This window comes from Pristiophorus japonicus, chromosome 1 (assembly GCF_044704955.1).
Source record: "Pristiophorus japonicus isolate sPriJap1 chromosome 1, sPriJap1.hap1, whole genome shotgun sequence".
NCBI lineage: Eukaryota > Metazoa > Chordata > Chondrichthyes > Pristiophoridae > Pristiophorus > Pristiophorus japonicus.
In genome coordinates this window covers 394,649,298-394,669,930 of record NC_091977.1, presented here as the reverse complement: position 1 = coordinate 394,669,930, position 20,633 = coordinate 394,649,298, and the positions used below count along the sequence as shown (strand labels likewise).

The 20,633-nt window shown below is 47.9% G+C and overlaps 1 protein-coding gene across 1 annotated transcript in view; it reads left to right on the top strand.

Moving 5' to 3' along the window:
* The window catches only part of c1h8orf34 (chromosome 1 C8orf34 homolog), an 805,115-nt gene that overhangs the window by 724,610 nt on the left and 59,872 nt on the right, over positions 1-20,633 (top strand). The window contains exons 16-17 of the mRNA XM_070884539.1: positions 7,059-7,148; positions 10,006-10,126. Coding sequence (XP_070740640.1) covers positions 7,059-7,148; positions 10,006-10,126 — 211 coding nt within the window. The remainder of the gene's footprint in view (positions 1-7,058; positions 7,149-10,005; positions 10,127-20,633) is intronic.

The following is a 20,633-nucleotide window of genomic DNA, read 5'->3' as shown; positions in this document are numbered from 1 at the left end:
TGCCTCTGCGGGTTTACTGGCGGCATCTAATAGTAGTCTGATTCAGCCCTCATGTTTGATAGCCTCCCCGCCTGAAGTGACGAACCCTCTCCTGGCCCAGGCAGTCATGTAGTCATGGACTACCCCGAAGGCATAGAGGCTATCCGTATATATATTTGCCCGCCGGCCTTCGGCCAGTTGGAGGGCTTCAGTCCATTAAATATGGTCGCTGGGCTTGCTACGATGGGGTGCTGGCGGGGAGTTACTTTATTTAACGCCGTATAGTCTATGGTCAATCGGTATGACCCATCTGGTTTCTTTACGGGCCAGGTTGGCGAGTTCATAATACTTTCGGCTTCCCGAAGGATGCCGCTCCTCAAGAGGTCCTGCACTATTTGTTTTATGGCCTCTCAGGTTTCAGGTTTAATGGGGTATTGCTTATGAGGAGTGTGTTCAGGCCCAGGAATGACCACTGGCTTGGCCTTTACCAGCCCACAATCCTACTTTGATTGAGCCCACACTTCCCTCATTTGTTCACATAATGGGCCGTAGTCTCCTGCTGTATCCCAATCTCGGGTGAGAAGTTGCACACTTCCGACCTTTGCGTGATTGTGCAAATTAGTCTGTTCCCCTTACATCGTGATTTTGTGTCCCCCCTTATTTCTCCAAACTATTCTCTTATTTTGTGAGTCTATTAGTGCCCCTAACTGTTCCAGAAGGTCGATCCCCAATATGGTCCTTTCTGCATTTGGGCATACATAAAATTGTGCCGGGATCAGAATACCGACTATCTCCAATAGAATTATTTCACTCTGGTGGGCTTTGGTGGCCGATCCTCCCACGCCAGTTATATGGACTACATGTTTAGTTGTGGGTAAGGGAATACTTGTCATAGATACCAATGCTCCGGTATCCACTAACATATCACACTGCCGGCCCCCTAATAGCGCTGTTATGTGAATACGCGGATCCTCTCCCTGCCCCACGGGGACCGCTAGCCTTCCTAAGTCCCTCAGTGCTGTGATTAGCTGCTGTCGGTTCATCTCCTCTACTCTAAGGCCTGACTGACTATTTCTTTTCTCCTTGGGCGCCCAACATTTATCAGTGGCATGTCCCTTTTTCCTGCAATTGTCACATCGGACGGTTGGTCTTTTGGGGCCCCTACAGTCGGCGGCAAAATGACCCGTCTTGCCACAGTTGTAGCATTCCCCTCAGCCCGCACTCTTACTACTCTTAGCTGCGGCCACTTCTTGTTTTATTCCCCCAGAGTTAATGTGGCATGCCCACTGGACAGCTTGGTCATAGGTGTCCGCGACTACCACACCCATTTTAAGATCTTTTGCTGGTCGGCCGAAAGGCTGTCCTTAAACATTTTCACGAAGATTGGGTTGTCTCTGTTCGGGGCCACCTGTCCCGAGGATTCTTGGTATAGGAACCATAACCTCTCTCCGTAGTCATTGGCATTTTCTCCCTTTTTCTGGTGGGTCTGCATTATCAATCCCCAATTTGGAGTGGATGCTCCCATTAAGGCCTGTACAGCCTGGATGAACCCCGTTCTGGCAGCGTCCCGTTGTGCCCTTGTGGCATCCACGGCAGGTATCCATGTGCCGTCACTGTGAGGGGGTGCTAGCCCTGTCCACTGGTCCTTTGGACACTTAGCCCGAACTATTTGGTGGACATCTCGCTCATACATATCGTGGGTCTCATACAATTCTTCTAACTTTTGCCAAAATTCTACATTTCTCTTCATTGGTTGTAGACTCCCCAAATCCTGATTCATCATTTGTTTTTCTGTGGGGATGAAGGCGTAGTATTGATATCAGGGGGTCCCTCCCTGTGTGCCCTGGGTTTCCCTAAGAGGGGCTGCCCTTTCTGTATTTACTGAATCATCATTTGACCCTTCCATCTCGGTCTCCTCATCAAAGGGAGGAGCCGAGGCCACTACTGCGGCAACATAAGTCGGAGGGAGGTCATAATCTGATCCCCCCCATTTGCCGGTTTGTTCATACCGCTCTCTCCATTTCTTATTCTTGGCTTCTGTTTCCTTACTTTTCTCTACTAATTGTTTGGTTTTACTTTGTAACACACATAACTGATATACTAAAAGTACTCCGGCTTTCTTTGCCTTTTTCTGTTTCTGTTTCTCCCACCAATTTTTTTGCTCCTTGGGGACAGCTGAGGGATCCCACCCGTCTTTAATCATTTTATCTATTAAGCCTTTCTGGTCGTCTGCATAGAACCTACTGAGAGACCCCCCCCCCCGGCCCCCATTCAAGGTCTTCCCCCGACGCCATTATGTGATCTGACCTTCCCTCGCTTCCTCTGTGAATGAGTCTCTTCACGCGGGTCTACTTCTATTCTGTCATTTATTTATTGTGATGGGACTATCCCTCAACGCTCACACCAGTTCATGCATATCACACAGTCACTCACAGGTTTCCACCGTCACTTTGTCCTCCCGGTGTTCCCTTCGACCTTAATCCTTGGCCATTACATGGGGCATTTGCCCTCTTAATTCCAGCTCAAGTTAGGTGATTGAGATAGTTTGTGACAATTGAAGTGACGGGGACACTCGTTTCTCTTACACACCACTTATCTTACTTATATTCTACTTTATCTTAGTCTCTACTCACTGTACCTGTTATCAACTCTCACCATGTCTCACTTTGTCCGTTGGGTGTCCGGCGGCTTCAACTCTGCCATCTCAGGCGTTCCAATTTCCGGAATGTTATAAAATCTGACCTTATCCCCATATGCTCGAGTCTCGGTCAAGTCCGCCCATTGGTACTCCCTGCTTGCAGCGCCAAAACTTTGGGGTAAAACCCCGAGGTAGACATAAATTTACTTCGAGACCAAAATTATAGAGTAGAGAACACACAGAGTTTATTAATACAAAGTACCAGGGGAGTTGTGTGGAGGTCCCTCGACCAGGCACAAAACTCAACTTGGTGTTACACAAACAGCATATTTAAAGTCGCAAACCGCAGAGGTCACATTAATACATGACCTGATCATCTGACATACTAAGGTCCCTATTATTAATAGTTTGTCATTCGGCACACTTCCTTATCTTCAGCCAGCGTCTGGTGTGTGGTCGATCTAGTTGGTTTCCATGTTGCTCAGCGTCTTGTGACCTTTTCGCAATTGCTTATCTCATCCTGTCATTCAGTACATTTTCTCAAGCACAGCAATTTCGCACTAACGCTATTAACCCTTCACTCACCATGTGCAGATCCTGTCTCTATGCTACCCTTTACAATCTGCGCAGTGCCAGTTTCTGAGCTGGTGTCTGCGAGTGTCAGACGCAGTGATGGTGTGCCTTCTTCTCCTTCACACTCCACCACAGCATGAGGGACAGGTTGGCCTTCTGGCAGTTCTTGGGTATCTGAAAGCAGAAAGGCACAAGAGTTGAGTTGTGGTGAGGGGAGTGGGGGTAAGCAAGATATCCATGCACACACTACCAGCAGCTTGTAAGTGAGAAGAGATTGTGGGATGTGAAAAGAAAGACTAGGAATGACCAGATCGTCATTGTCCCCGAGGCTTCAACCTTTCCCATTGCCACTGGCCCGTCACTACCCCTCCAATGATGTCGAGCATGGACTTGTCCTGTTGGCTGCGGGTGTGTACAGTGACTTGGTTGCCTCCCCTCTGCTGTTGGTCCCGGCGGGTTATGCACCACCTTTGCCTGCAAGACAAAGGGGAGTGTGTCAGTGAGTGTAGTTCAATGTGTTTGAATGATGTGCCTGCCATCGTTGACTAGCTGTCTGTGTGCAAGGTGTGAGAGGTGGGTGTGAGTGCTGCAGCAGTGGTAAGGTTGTGAGGGTGAAGTGAAGCCATGATTGTGAGGTATGAGTGGTGATAGGTAGAGATTGTTGGTCGATGAGTGCTGATGTGTGAGGCTAGTGGTACAGATGGTGGGATATGGCATTTACTGAAGCCTTCACTCACCTTGACCTGCCATGTGAGGTGATTAAACTTCTTGCAGCATTGGATCCATTTCCTTGTCACAACACTGGTGGCTGTGACAGAGGTAGCTATCTTCTGCCAGAGCCTTCCACTTGTAGCCTTGGATGGCTTCCTGCCACCCTGCGAAAACAGTACATCCCGCCTTCTTTGAACTATCACTACCAAGGCCTCAAGTGCAGCATCCTTCTTGCTCTCCCTCTTGGTTGTTCTGCCATGGCTTCCTCTCAACTGACAATGAGGTGAGATGATTGGCCACCTTTTGAGCGCTGAGCCAATCATCATCATCATAGGCAGTCCCTCGGATCGAGGAAGACTTGCTTCCACCCCTGAAATGAGTTCTTTGGTGGTTGAACAGTCCAATACGGGAGCCACAGACTTTGTCACCAGTGGGACAGATAGTTGTTGAGGGAAGGGGTGGGTGGGACTGGTTTGCCGCATGCTCTTTCCACTGCCTGCGCTTGATTTCTGCATGCTCTCGGCATTGAGACTCGAGGTGCTCAGCGCCCTCCCAGATGCACTTCCTCCACTTAGGGCGGTCTTTGGCCATGTATTCCTAGGTGTCAGTGGGGATGTCGCACTTTATCAGGGAGGCTTTGAGGGTGTGATGTTTCCGCTGCCCACCTTTGGCTCGTTTGCTATGAAGGAGCTCTGAGTAGAGCACTTGCTTTGGGAGTCTCGTGTCTGGCATGCAAACTATGTGGTCTGCCCAGTGGAGCTGATCAAGTGTGGTCAGTGCTTCAATGTTGGGGATGTTGACCTGGATGAGGACGCTGATGTTGATGCGCCTGTCCTCCCAGGGGATTTGTAGGATCTTGTGGAGACATCGTTGGTGATATTTTTCCAGCGACTTGAGGTGTCTACTGTACATGGTCTGTTATGTCTTTAGATGCTCTGATAATGACTCCACGAGGCAAAGTATTGCACTTGAATTGTAGTGACCTTAGTCTATTTAATGTAACTCCAGAATGATCATCACACATGGTGGTCTGCCTTTTATACTAGGTCTGGCATACCTGTACAGGTAACCTACAAGTCTCCCACTGCAGTGCTCTCTGGTGGCACACCTTAGTGACCATACAGCTGATGTACAAGTTTCCCATAGTAGTGCCCTTTGGTGGCACATCATATATAATAGTACAAACAGTAAACATGTCTGAATACATGACATCACTCTTCCCCATGTCTTTAGTGCAAATCGTCTTTATACATTGACTGTGCTCTGGGCTTAGCTCTATCTGGTTGACCCTTGGCGGGTCGTTTCCATCTTGGGTGAATAGGTAGTGTTTCGTTGGCAGTAGAGGTGCTGGTGGTTTCTGTTTGTGAGTCCATGACCACTCCATTCTCTACCCCAAACATATAGATTATGCCGGTGGCTCATTACATTCATATTCATTCAAGTCCAGAAAACAAAAATTTGCATTTACAGCATTACATTTGTGGTACAGTTGTGAGGCAAGTATATTTGACTGGTGAGGTACATTCTTGATACATACTTGGAGTCAGTGCTGGTGTCAGCACCGGTGCGCGAGGACAAACTAGTGCCAGAACTGCTGGTGATGTCCAGATAGTCTGGTGGCGGCGCGGGGCCCAGTGCTGGCAGTGGGAACCCGGTTGGCTCAAGTTGCCTGCTCTCGGGGATTTTGCTGTTGCTCTTAGCGTCGGACAGGTTCACAGATGCCTGTGACCTCCCTGTCTTTTCCTTACACCCCAGGTCACTGCTGCTCCCTGAGGAGCAGTCATCTAGCTGTGCACAGGGAACTGCTGACTCACTTGCCTGGGCGTTATTTGGTTTGGGATCTTGGCTGGTCCCAATCCCATTTGGGAGAACCATTGCGGGTGACCCTTCGTTCCCGGGTGTAGCCTTGGTGGCGATAGGGTCTGGGGGCTGCGCCTTAGCACAGTTTGCTCTTTCAGGCTCATGGCGGCTGGTGCCATCGGGTGCCTGAGAGGTGGAGCCGATCAGGGGCAGGGTATCGATACTGTTGCTGTTGCCCTCCTGAGATCGCTTGCTCTGCAGCTTGTTTATATTAGCTGCTTGTGGCCACACTCCGTGGTGCATCACTCTGGTCCCAGGGATGCAGGCTACAGCATTGGATAGCCTGCTGGACCTGTGTGCTCCCATTGGGTGTTTGCCCGCTACATTATCTGAATACAGTTGAAATCCTGCATCGCACAATGTTTCATTACTCATTGTAGATAAACTGTAGCTCCGATCGCAATCGCATGACTTTTCTTTGCTTATTACATGTATAAAACTCTGATCATCAATTACAAGCTTTACATTTAACTCACAGCTGCTGTTACATTGATTGAGAATGTGGGACTGTCCCTTTACGTGTGGTAGGTTGTTGGCCTCCTTTTACAGAGCCTTGCTATCTTTACCCCAACCAGCTTCTTCGCTTGGTGCCACGTGTTGCTCCATCAGCGCTGCACCTCGTGGTCCGGCCGCCGCCATCTTTTTCTTCAGCGCTTCACCTCGTGGTTTGTGCGCCATCTTTCTTCCATCCACGATGTCGACTGTGGTGATCCTCTTCTCCCCGGGTTCTGCCACCGAAGCTGGGAAGTTGCCTTTGGATCCAATTCTCTTCCTCTGGAGTCCTGCCACTGGAGCCTGGAAGGTGCGTTCGGGTCGTCTCTGCTGGATCATCTCCACGCAGTCGTGCTGAGCAGTCTGTGCCTTGGGTGCTGTGCTGGTCTGCTCTCTGGTGCCGGGTCCGCCCTCAGGTGGGGGCTTGCTTTGCCTCTGAGCACGGGGGACGTTGATCGCTGGAGGGATGAAATCTTCCCAGCTCCAATGGATCTTCTCCATCCACCTTCTTCCGAGTAGCGTTGGTCCATCATCTGCAACAATCCACAGAAGTAACCTGTGCACCGCGCCATCATGGAGTACCTTTACATCTGCACTACCAACGACTGGGATAAGTTCATTGGTGTAGGTGTTCAGCTTTGCCTGAACTGGGGCCAACTTGGGTTGGTCAGCTTGATTGTACCATAGCCTCTCAAAGGCTTCTTGATTCATTACTGACTGGCTCACCCATGTGTCCACCTCTATGAACACTGGAGCGCCGTTTATCTCGACTTCCATTCTCAACGGGGAATATTCTGAGGTGCAGGTAAACATCGTGGGGCTGAGCTGCCTCTCTGACCACTTCTTCATAATCCGCACTGGATTCATGGACCTCTGCAGACTCTTCATCAACACGGTGAGTCCTATTTCTTTTACACATTCGCTGGAGGTGGCCCTTTGTGCTGCACCCTTTCCACACATAGTCCTTTAAACGGTACTGGTGAGCCCAGTGATTTCCTCTGCAACGCCAGCATGGTGCTAACTGATTAGCCCCCCTTGGCGGACTCAGAGTTAAGGGACTTGGGGGCCTGTTCTCTCTCTCCTGAGGAGATTCACCTTCTACAGTCCAGTCTCTAAAAGGCGTCAGTCTGTGCACAGTACTTGCCAGGTTTGAGTCCTGAGGATGAGTCATCCGCCTAGAGCCGCAGGCCAAGGTGATGAATGCTTGGCTCATGGTGATGGCCTTCTGCAGTGTGACTGTGGTATCCGCAGATAGTAGCCTGTGAAGAAGGCCCTCGTGGCCGATTCTGACGACAAAAATATCCCGCAGCGCTTCGATGAGGTGTTCGCCGAAATCACACGGTGCCGCCAGCCTTCTGAGGTCTGCAACATATTTCGCGATTTCCTGACCTTCGGGTCAATGAGTGTAAAGCCGGTGTCTGGCTGTGAGGATGCTCTCTTTGGGCTTGAGTTGGTCTTGGATCAGTGTTACAAGCTCTTCGTACGTCTTGGTCGTTGTCTTCGCTGGTGCCAGCAAGTCCCTGACGAGGCCATAGACGGTGGGCCCACAACTGGTCAGCAGGATAGCTCTGCGCTTATCAGCCAGTGTGGCCAGATCATCGCCTGCCAGGTTGTTTGCTGTGAAGAAATGGTTGATCCTCTCCACAAAGGCATCCCAATCATCCCTATCGGCAAACTGCTGCAATATACCAAAGTTAGCCATTTTCGCGTGAAAGTCCGTAATCTTGTCGCCAATTGTTATGTCTTTAGATGCTCTAATAATGACTCCACGAAGCAAAGTATTGCACTTGAACTGTAGTGACCTTAGTCTATTTAATGTAACTTCAGAGTGATCATCACACATGGTGGTCTGCCTTTTATACTAGGCCTGGCACACCTGTACAGGTAACCTACAAGCCTCCCACTGCAGTCCTCTGGTGGCACACCTTAGTGCCCATACAGCTGGTGTACAAGTTTCCCATAGTAGTGTCCTCTGGTGGCACATCATATGTAATAGTACAAACAGTAAACATGTCTGGATACATGAAATGGTCCATGTCTCTGAGCCATACAGGAGGGCGGGTATTACTGCAGCCCTGTAGACCATGAGCTTGGTGGCAGTTTTGAGGGCCTGGTCTTCAAACACTCTTTTCCTCAGGCGGCCAAAGGCTGCACTGGCGCACTGGAGGCGGTGTTGGATCTCGTCGTTGATGTCTGCTGTTGTTGATAGGAGGCTCCCGAGATATGGGAAGTGGTCCACGGTGTCCATGGCTGTGCCGTGGATCTTGATGACTGGGGGGCAGTGCTGTGCGGCGAGGACAGGCTGGTGGAGAACCTTTGTCTTACGGATGTTTAGCGTACACTCGATGCAACTGATGAGGCCAAAGAGGGTTTTTACTCCAACCTCAAAAAAATCCCTGTCCTACGTCCCCGCAGGTGACAAATTGATCCTCCTCGGTGACTTCAATGCCAGGGTTGGCGAGGACACAGACCTCTGGGATGGCGTGATAGGCAGAGAGGGAGTAAGGAAAGCCAACTCCAGCGGTACCCAACTCCTGACAAAATGTCTAGAGCACAAACTTGTCATCACCAACACCTTGTTGCGCCAGAGGGACAAATACAAGGCATCGTGGCAACACCCTCGCTCCAAGCATTGAGCCAATCAGTAGCGTGTTGAATGAGTAGGCAGTCTGAATTTTGCATCCTGCCTGGACCAATTCCAACAGACACAGGCAAATAACGCTGGCCCTTGACACTGCCTCTTTTCGGGCCTTATCCAATTTCTAGGCCCGGGTATTGAAAGTGATCTGACAACCAACACTCTCAGGTTGCTTGTTAATTCAATCCTATCCACTGTATCTTTATGATGTTCATTTTTGACCAATGTGCTGTAAAGCAAATAGGAACTTTCCATAAGTTATTCCACACAATGAATGAAATTGGACAATCACATTTTTCTTCACTAAAAATGTCACAATATCAGATTTCATTTGAATTATGTTTGACTGCACATTTAACAGCATTAATAATACCTTTTCTAATCTTAAGGGTTCTGGACCTTTGAGGCAAAACCAGGACTGTAACTAGATCTATTTCGATCACTGTCTCAAGCAAACAAAACTAGAACAATAGTTTTGCTCTCATTAACCTACCCAATTATTTTCTCTGAAATTTGATGGTAGCTTTCTACTGCGGGATTTGGAGGGAGGTAGACAATGAGAAAGCTGGGTTTAAAATTACAAATTGCAAACATTTCCTGCTTACGACCTGCAGAAAAATGCTAGGTCCCTGAAATAATGTGGGGGTTGTCCGGGCTCCGCTCTAACTCTGGCAGAAGACTGGTGAGATCGCCAGGTGAATGGTGCAAATGGTTGAAAAAGACTCCTGCTGGAAAGTTTTCATGTGTAAATGTCAAGTGAGGACAGAACCGAGCTCAGCTGTGATACCGAGCTCAGCATGGTCAAATAGCCTGCTGGCATTCCAGCCCTAACATTCCGTGATCATTTTCACCACTTTATTCCACTTCTTTGGGGGTTCCACCAGTCCCCTATCTGAATTACAATCGAATATTAGTTGAATCCCCATGGAATTTCAGAGCCTCACTGTCTAGGTTCATATGTGGGTGAGGTACCAAAGAGGCTGGCATGTGAGGAATTGTACTCCAACATAAATCAGTTCCCTTCTGCAGAGGAGAACAAAAAGTATTAAAATATTTAAACAAAGCTCACAAAATTGAATTGTAAAAATGTATTCCCTATTTTCTGTATATACAGCACCAACCATTCTGGGAATCCTATGTGTTGTCTAGCCAAACTGGAGGATCTTTGAATCTGAAACAGCCAAAAGATTTCTTGGTCTCAATGGAACTGCTGGCGGTGGAGAAGCATCTCATCGGTATGTATGAATTGCTCCTCTACTTTGTTCTTTTAATAGGATATGCTGGTGAGATTCTATTAATCTTCATCTGTGTACTTTAATATTTCTGAAAAATGTACATGATAAATTCTGGATAATTATGCAAAAACAGAAGTAGGATTATTACCATTTGCAAAGATATTGGCCCTGAGAATCCTTTTGCCCAATCCAGCGTCAGTGAGGGAGCAGGTGCTTAATCAAAATTTCAAATTACTGGTAGCACCAATTTGATCATGGTAGTTCTTTTATATGCGCAAGTCATTTCTTATACTTCTCTAAAGCTTTTAAAGATCCTGACTTTCGAATAACTTTGTTTATTTTTTTTCATCTTTTTCCCATAAATTTCCTCCCCTTCCCTCTTGAAGGCATTGACTGCATGCTGAAAATATGGTCCACAGGTATTGAGCAGCATCTAGTCCCTCATCCAAGTGGTCATTATATATTTATATATAAGAATTGGCACCTTATTCTCCAAGGGATGTATAGCAGGGGGTTAGTGTGAAATGATCAGTAGGTGGAATGTCATAGGCAGGACTCACCTCCTTATGTCTCATGCTCTCCGTGTCATTCATACAAACATAGAAACATAGAAAATAGGTGCAGGAGTAGGCCATTCGGCCCTTCTAGCCTGCACTGCCATTCAATGAGTTCATGGTTGAACATGCAACTTCAGTACCCCATTCCTGCTTTCTCACCATACCCCTTGATCCCCCTAGTAGTAAGGACTTCATCTAACTCCTTTTTGAATATATTTAGTGAATTGGCCTCAACAACTTTCTGTGGTAGAGAATTCCACAGGTTCACCACTCTCTGGGTGAAGAAATTCCTCCTCATCTCGGTCCTAAATGGCTTACCCCTTATCCTTAGACTGTGTCCCCTGGTTCTGGACTTCCCCAACATTGGGAACATTCTTCCTGCATCTAACCTGTCTAACCCCGTCAGAATTTTAAACGTTTCCATGAGGTCCCCTCTCATTCTTCTGAACTCCAGTGAATACAAGCCCAGTTGATCCAGTCTTTCTTGATAGGTCAGTCCTGCCATCCCGGGAATCAGTCTGGTGAACCTTCGCTGCACTCCCTCAATAGCAAGAATGTCCTTCCTCAGGTTAGGAGACCAAAACTGTACACAATACTCCAGGTGTGGCCTCACCAAGGCCCTGTACAACTGTAGCAACACCTCCCTGCCGCTGTACTCAAATCCCCTCGCTATGAAGGCCAACATGCCATTTGCTTTCTTAACCGCCTGCTGTACCTGCATGCCAACCTTCAATGACTGATGTACCATGACACCCAGGTCTCTTTGCACCTCCCCTTTTCCTAATCTGTCACCATTCAGATAATAGTCTGTCTCTCTGTTTTTACCACCAAAGTGGATAACCTCACATTTATCCACATTATACTTCATCTGCCATGCATTTGCCCACTCACCTAACCTATCCAAGTCACTCTGCAGCCTCATAGCATCCTCCTCGCAGCTCACACTGCCACCCAACTTAGTGTCATCTGCAAATTTGGAGATACTTCATTTAATCCCCTCATCTAAATCATTAATGTACAGTGTAAACAGCTGGGGCCCCAGCACAGAACCTTGCGGTACCCCACTAGTCACTGCCTGCCATTCTGAAAAGTCCCCATTTACTCCTACTCTTTGCTTCCTGTCTGACAACCAGTTCTCAATCCATGTCAGCACACTACCCCCAATCCCATGTGCTTTAACTTTGCACATTAATCTCTTGTGTGGGACCTTGTCGAAAGCCTTCTGAAAGTCCAAATATACCACATCAACTGGTTCTCCCTTGTCCACTCTACTGGAAACATCCTCAAAAAATTCCAGAAGATTTGTCGAGCATGATTTCTCTTTCACAAATCCATGCTGACTTGGACCTATCATATCACCTCTTTCCAAATGCACTGCTATGACATCCTTAATAATTGATTCCATCATTTTACCCACGACTGATGTCAGGCTGACCGGTCTATAATTCCCTGTTATCTCTCTCCCTCCTTTTTTTAAAAGTGGGGTTACATTGGTTACCCTCCACTCCACAGGAACTGATCCAGAGTCAATGGAATGTTGGAAAATGACTGTCAATGCATCCACTATTTCCAAGGCCACCTCCTTAAGTACTCTGGGATACAGTCCATCAGGCCCTGGGGATTTATCGGCCTTCAATCCCATCAATTTCCCCAACACAATTTCCCGACTAATAAGGATTTCCCTCAGTTCCTCCTCCTTACTCGACCCTCCGACCCCTTTTATATCCGGAAGGTTGTTTGTGTCCTCCTTAGTGAATACCGAACCAAAGTACTTGTTCAATTGGTCCGCCATTTCTTTGTTCCCCATTATGACTTCCCCTGATTCTGACTGCAGGGGACCTAGATGACAAGAAAATTGACTTATTCACAGGGAACTTCTGGAAACAGTAATGCAGATGTTAACTGCAAACCACTGTGAGAACTCATATTACCTGCCATAATGGGATCTTCTAGTCTTGAAGAAGAGGTATTTAATTGGAGCCTAGTCCTGCAAGTGTGAAAGTAAAGGTATACAAACAGACATATGGGTGACCTCCGGTTGGGCCTCTACTCATTGGAATTCAGAAGAATGAGAAACATATAAGATTATGAGGGAGCTTGACAAGGTGGATGCAGAGAGGATGTTTCCACTGATAGGGGAGACTAGAACTAGTGGGCATAATCTTAGAATAAGGGGCAGCCCATTTAAAACTGAGATGAGGAGGAATTTCTTCTCTCAGAGGGTTGTAAATCTGTGAAATTCGCTGCCTCAGAGAACTGTGGAAGCTGGGACATTGAATAAATTTAAGTTAGAGATAGATAGCTTCTTAACCGATAAGGGATTAAGGGGTTATGGAGAACGGGCAGGGAAGTGGATCGTATTAAATGGCGGAGCAGGCTCAAAGGGCTGTATGGCCTACTCCTGCTCCTATTTTTTATGTTCTTATGTTCTTATAAGAATGTTTGCCAGTCATAGTCCTTTAACTCTGTGACAATGCAAAGAAAAAGGTAGCGCTATTGGAGAAGGAATATCAATTTTGAGAACTTTACGCCTACATGAGGAGGAAGCTTTGCTGCTTGTAGGAACACAAACAGGAGCGGCTGTAAGAAACATAGAAACATAGAAAAATAGGTGCAGGAGTAGGCCATTCGGGTCTTCGAGCCTGCACCGCCATTCAATAAGATCATGGCTGATCATTCCTTCAGTACCCCTTTCCTGCTTTCTCTCCATACCCCTTGATCCCCTTAACCGTAAGAGCCATATCTCACTCCCTCTTGAATATATCCAGTGTACTGGCATCAACAACTCTCTGCGGCAGGGAATTCCACAGGTTAACAACTCTCTGAGTGAAGAAGTTTCTCCTCATCTCAGTCCTAAATGGCCTACCCCTTATCCTAAGACTATGTCCCCTGGTTCTGGACTTCCCCAACATCGGGAACATTCTTCCCGCAGCTAACCTGTCCAGTCCCATCAGAATCTTATATGTTTCTATGAGATCCCCTCTCATCCTTCTAAACTCCAGTGAATAAAGGCCCAGTTGATCCAGTCTCTCCTCATATGACAGCCCAGTCTTCCCTGGAATCAGTCTGGTGAACCTTCGCTGCACTCCCTCAATAGCAAGAACATCCTTTCTCAGACTAGGAGACCAAAACTGAACATAATATTCCAGGTGTGGCCTCACTAAGGCCCTCTACAACTGCAGTAACACCTCCTTGCTTCGACATTCAAATCCCCTAGCTATGAAGGCCAACATACCATTTGCCTTCTTTACCGCCTGCAGTACCTGCATGCCCACTTTCAGTGACTGATGAACCATGACACCCATGTCTCGTTGCACCTCCCCTTTTCCTAGTCTGCTGCCATTCAGATAATATTCTGCCTTCGTGTTTTTGCCCCCAAAATGGATAACCTCACACTTATCCACATCAGTGCCATGCATTTGCCCACTCACCTAACTTGTCAAAGTCACCCTGCAGCCTCTTAGCATCCTCCTCACAGCTCACTCCGCCACCCAGTTTAGTGTCATCTGCAAATTTGGAGATATTACACTCTATTCCTTCATCCAAATCGTTAATGTATATTGTAAAGAGCTGGGGTCCCAGCACTGAGCCCTGCGACACTCCACTAGTCACTGCCTGCCATTCTGAAAGGGACCCGTTTATCCCTACTCTCTGCTTCCTGTCTGCCAACCAGTTCCCTATCCACGTCAGTATATTACCCCCAATACCATGTGCTTTGATTTTGCACAACAATCTCTCGTGCGGGACCTTGTCAAAAGCCTTCTGAAAGTCCAAATACACCACATCCACTGGTTCTCCCTTGTCCACTCTGCTGGTTACATCCTCAAAAAATTCCAGAAGATTCGTCAAGCATGGTTTCTCTTTCATAAATCCATGCTGACTTGATCTGATCCTGTCACCGCTTTCCAAATGCGCTGCTATTTCGTCCTTAATGATCGATTCCAACATTTTTCCCACTACTGATGTCAAGCTAATCGGTCTATAATTATCCGTTTTCTCTCTCCCTCCTTTTTTAAAAAGTGGTGTTACATTAGCTACCCTCCAGTCCATGGGAACTGATCCAGAGTCGATCGACTGTTGGAAAATGATCACCAATGCATCCACTATTTCTAGGGCCACTTCCTTGAGCACTCTATTAGGCCCCGGGGATTTATCGGCCTTCAATTTCCCTAACACAATTTCCCACATAATAAGGATATCCTTCAGTTCCTCCTTCTCACTAGACCCACTGTCCCCTAGTACCTTCGGAAGGTTATTTGTATCTTCCTTCGTGAAGACAGAATCGAAGTATTGGTTCAGTTGGTCTGCCATTTCTTTGTTCCCCATTATAATTTCACCTGAATTCGACTGCCTTTACTAATCTTTTTCTCTTCATATATTTATAGAAGCTTTTGCAGTCAGTTTTTATATTCCCTGCAAGCTTCCTCTCGTACTCTATTTCCCCGCTCTTAATTAAACCCTTAGTCCTCCTCTGTTGAATTCTAAATTTCTCCCAGTCCTCAGGTTTGTTGCTTTTTCTAGCCAATTTATATGCCGCTTCCTTGGCTTTAACATTCTCCTTAATTTCCTTTGTTAGCCATGGTTGAGCCACTTTTCCAGTTTTATTTTTACCCCAGACAGGGATGTACATTTGCTGAAGTTTATCCATGTGATCTTTAAATGTTTGCCATTGCTTATCCACCGTCAACCCTTTTAGTATTCTAGCCAATTCACGCCTCACATCGTCGAAGTTACCTTTCCTTAAGTTCAGGACCCTAGTTTCCGAATTAACTTTGTCACTCTCCAACTTAATAAGGAATTCGACCATATTATGGTCACTTTTCCCCAAGGGGCCTCGCACAACAAGATTGCTAATTAGTCCCTTCTCATTACACAATACCCAGTCTAGGATGGCCAGCTCCCTGGTTGGTTTCTCGACATATTGGTCTAGAAGACCATCCCTAATACACTCCAGGAAATCCTCCTCCACTGCATTGCTACCAGTTAGGTTAGCCCAATCAATGTGTAGATTAAGGTCGCCCATGATTACTACTGTACCTTTATTGCACACATCCCTTATTTCTTGTTTGATGCTGTCCCCAACCTCACTACTACTATTTGGTGGTCTATACACAACACCCATTGGCGTTTTTTGCCCTTTGGAATTCCGTAGCTCCACCCATACCGATTCCACATCATCCAAGCTAATGTCCTTCCTTACAATTGCATTAATTTCCTCTTTAACAAGCAATGCCACCCCGCCTCCTTTTCCTTTCTGTCTATCCTTCCTAAATGCTGAATACCCTTGGATGTTGAGTTCCCAGCCTTGGTTCCCCTGGAGCCATGTCTCCGTGATGCCAATCACATCGTATCCGTTAACTGCTATCTGCGCAGTTAATTCATCCACCTTATTCAGAATACTCCTCGCATTGAGGCACAGAGCCTTCAGGCTTGTTTTTTTAACACACTTTGCCCCTTTAGAATTTTGCTGTAATGTGGCCCTTTTTGTTTTTTGCCTTGGGTTTCTCTGCCCTCCACTTTTACTATTCTCCTTTCTATATTTTGCTTCTGCCTTCTTTTTATTTCCCTCTGTCTCCCTGCATAGGTTCCCATCCCCCTGCAGTATTAGTTTAACTCCTCCCCAACAGCACTAGCAAACACTCCCCCTAGGATATTGGTTCCGGTCCTGCCCAGGTGCAGACCGTCCGGTTTGTACTGGTCCCATCTCCCCCAGAACCGGTTCCAATGTTCCAGGAATTTGATCCCTCCCTTCTGTACCACTCCTCAAGCCACGTATTCATCTGAGCTATCCTGCAATTCCTACTCTGACTAGCACAAACAGGCGACAAAGTAGATGAAAAGGTGCCAAGATCCGGTTATTACAGGCAGAGCAAGGGGGAGCACAAGTCTTTTCAGCTTTATGTGGATTTTCAAAGTATAGTAGTGGCCAAGCACTCAGCCATTATTTGTTCCAGGAGTCATGTAAATGTTTACTCAGATATACAAACGTCTGTGTTTTTGAAATCCTAGGGAATGACATAGAGAAAGAAGCCAGTGCTCAGATGAACTGCCGGGCTCATCAAAATCCATAAATCTTCCCCTAACCTCCCCACTTTGGTAGGAAGAATAGAAACGCAAAATATTATTTAAATAGAGAGAAACTACAGAATGCTGCAGTATAGAGGGATCAGGGTGTCCTCATACATGAAGCACAAAAAGTTAGTGTTGTGTCCTTAGATGCTCTAACAATGACTCCACGAGGCAATGTGTTGTACTTGAACTGTAGTGACCTTCGTCCTTTATTAGTTAACTCCAGAGTGAGGATCACACCTGGTGGCCTCCCTTTTATACTAGGCCAGGCACACCTGTACAGGTAACCTATGAGTCTCCCACTGCTGTGCCCTCGGGTGGCACACCTTGAGATAGTACCAACAGTAGCCATGTAGAATACATGACATCACTCCCTCCTGAATCCTCAGTGCAAATCGTCTCTGCATTAACTGTGCTCTGGGCTTAGCTCTATGTGGGTTTTGTCTGGTTGACCTCTGGGGGGCCAGCTCAACCTTGGGTGGATAGTTGGTTCAGTAGTGTGCTGGTGGTTGCTGTTTGTGTGTGTGTGTTCCTGACCACTCCATTCTCCCCCCCTACCACGTTGGTGTGGCGGGGGCTCCTGACATTCATGTACATTCAAGTTCAGGGAAGTGGGTTTTGCGTTTTTGTTTTGTTTTGTGTGGTTCCGTGGTGCGACAAGTGCGTTAGATGCCCTGTCGATATGGTGACTGGTGCGTGAGGTCAAGCTAGTTCCGGAGCTGCTGGGTGGTGTCCCTGCAGTTTGATGGCGGCTCAGTGCCCGGTGCTGGCAGTGGGAAGCGGTTGGCTCGTGTAGCCTGCTCTTGGGGCTGTTGCCATAGTCCCTAGTGTCAGGCAGGTTCACAGATATCTGTGAACCCCCTGTCCTTTCTTTACGCCCTGGGTCCCAGCTGCTCCCTGAGGAGCTGTTGCCTAGCAGTGCACAGGGAACTGCTGACTCGCTGGCCTGGGCGTTGTTTGGTTTGGAATCCTGGCTGGTGCTTGTTTCCTCTGGGGGAACAGTGGTGGGTGACCCTACACCTAGGGGTATGGCCTTGGTGCAGTCTGCTCCTTCAGGCTCGTGGCAGTTGGTGCCATCGGTTGCCTGAGAGATGGAACTGACCCAGGACATTGTATCGATACCGTTGCCGTTGCCCTGCTGACGTCACTTGCTTCGCAGCTCATGTGTGTTGGTTGCTTTGTGGTGCATCACTCTGGTCCCCAGAACGTAGGCTACAACATTGGGTAGCTTGCTGGACCTGTGTGCACCCAATGGGTGTCTGCCCGCTGCATTGGCTGCGTGCAGTGGGAATCTTGCATTGCACGGCTTTTCTTTACTTATGATGGACACTCTAGGGGTCCGAGCACGATCGCAAGACTTTTCCTCGCTGGTTGCATATGCACAGTTCAGATCATCAATCACACATTGTACATAATCGGGTGACTTTTCCTCGCTGGTTGCATGTATACAATTCCGCTTATCAGTTACACATTTTACATGGTCAGTTACACGCTTTACATAGTCCGTTACACCTTTAGTCTCTAGCTTACAATTACTGTGACATTGCTTAAATGTATGGAACTGTCCCTTTAATTGTCATGGGTTGCAGGCCTCCTTTAAGAGAGCTTTGCTTGCTTGACCCCAATCCGCTTCTCCGTTTGGTGCCATGTGTTGCTCCATCAGTGCTGCATCTCGTGGTCTGGCCACGACCATCTTTGTCTTCAGCGCATCACCTCGTGGTTCGGGCGCCATCTTCCCTTCATCCACGATGTCGACTGCGGTGATCCTCTTCTCCCTGGGTTCTGCCTCCGCAGTTGGGAAGTTGCTTCTGGATCCGATTTTCTCCCTCCTGAGTCCTGCCACCGGAGCCTGGAAGGTGCATTCAGGGTGTCTCAGCTGGATCATCTCCACGCAGTCGTGCTGAGCGGTCTGTGTCTCGGGTACCGTGCTGGTCTGCTCTCTGGTGCCGGTCCCACCCTCAGGTGAGGGCTTGCTTTGCCTCTGAGCGCAGAGGAATTTGATCGCTGGAGGGATAACGTCTTCCCACTTCCAATGGATATTCTCCATCCACCTTCTGCCGAGCAGCATTGGTCCATCACCTGCAACAATCCACAGAGGTGACTTGTGCACCGCGCCATCATGAAGTACCTTTACATTCACACTACCAATGACTGGGATGATTTCATTGGTGTAGGGGCACAGCTTTGCCTGAACCAGGGCCAACTCGGGTCGTTCAGCCGGATTGTCCCATAGCCTCTCAAAGGCTCCTTGATTCATCACTGACTGGCTCGCCCCCGTGTCCACTTCCATGAAGACTGGACTTCCCTCTATCTCGACTTCCATCTTCAGCGGGGAGCACTCGATGGTGCAGGTAAACATGCTATGTACCTCCCTGTGGGACTGGGCTGCCTCTCTGTCTAACAATTCATAATCCACACTGGATTCATGGCCATCTGCGGACTCCTCATCGACACAGTGAGTCCTATTTCTCTTACACATTCGCTGGAGGTGGCCCTTTGTGCTGCAGCCTTTTCAAACATAGTCTTTAAAACGGCACTGGTGAGCCCTGTGATTCCCTCCAGCATGGTGCTACTCAATTAGCCCCCCTCGGCAGACTCTGAGTTAAGGGACTCGGGGGCCTGTTCTTTCTTCCCTGAGAGGGTTCGCGGTCTACAGTCCAGCCCCTAAACGGCACAGTACCTGCCGGATTTGAGTCCTGAGGGTAAGACATCTGCCTAGATCCGCAGGTCGAGGTCATGAATTACTGGCTCACAGAGATGGCCTTCTGCAGTGTGACTGTGGTATCCGCCGACAGTAGCTTGTGAAGAAGGTCCTCATGGCCAATTCCAATGTCAAAAATGTCCCGCAGCGCTTCTTTGAGGTGGGTGCCGAACTCGCACGGTGCCGCCAGCCTCCTGAGGTCTGCGGCGTACTTCGCGACTTCCTGGCCTTCGGACCGTCGGTGAGTATAGAACCGGTGTCTGGCTGTGAGGATGCTCTCCTTGGGCTTGAGTTGCTCCTGGATCAGGGTTACGAGCTCCTTGTACAACTTGGTCGTTGTCTTCGCTGGTGCCAGCAAGTCCCTGACATGGCCATAGACGTTGGGCCCACAGCTGGTTAGCAGGATAGCACGGTGCTTATCAGCCAGTGCAGCCGGGTCGTCTCCTGCCAGGTCGTTTGCTGTGATGTTCTAGCCTCTCCACAAAGGCGTCCCAATCATCATCATCGGCGAACTCCTGCAACGTACCAAGGGTAGCCATTTCCGCGTGGAAGTTCGTAATCTCGTCACCAATTGCTGTGTCCTTAGATGTTCTAACAATGACTCCACGAGGCAGTGTGTTGTACTTGAACTGTAGTGACCTTAGTCATTTATTAGTTAACTCCAGATTGAGGATCACACTTGGTGGCCTGCCTTTTATACTAGGCCAGGCACACCTGTACAGGTAACCTATGAGTCTCCCACTGCCGTGTCCTCTGGTGGCACACCTTGAGATAGTACCAACAGTAGCCATATAGGATACATGACATTTAGCATGCAGGTACAGCAAGTAATTGGGAAGGCAAATGGAATGTTGGCCTTTATTGCAAGGAGTATAAAAGTAGGGAAGTATTGCTGCAACTGAGACCACACTTAGACTACTGCATACAGTTTTGGTCTCCCTACTTGCATTGGAGGCATTCAGAGAAGGTTCACGAGGTTGATTCTTGGGATTACGGGGTTGTCTTATGAAGAAAGGTTGAGCAGGTTGGGCCTGTACTCATTGGAGTTTAGAAGAATGAGAGGTGATCTTACTGAAACATAAGATTTTGAGGGGGCTTGACAGGGTAGATGCTGGGAAGAAGTTTCCCCTCGTGGGGGAATCTAGAACTAGGGGGCATAGTTTCAGAATAAGGGGTCGCC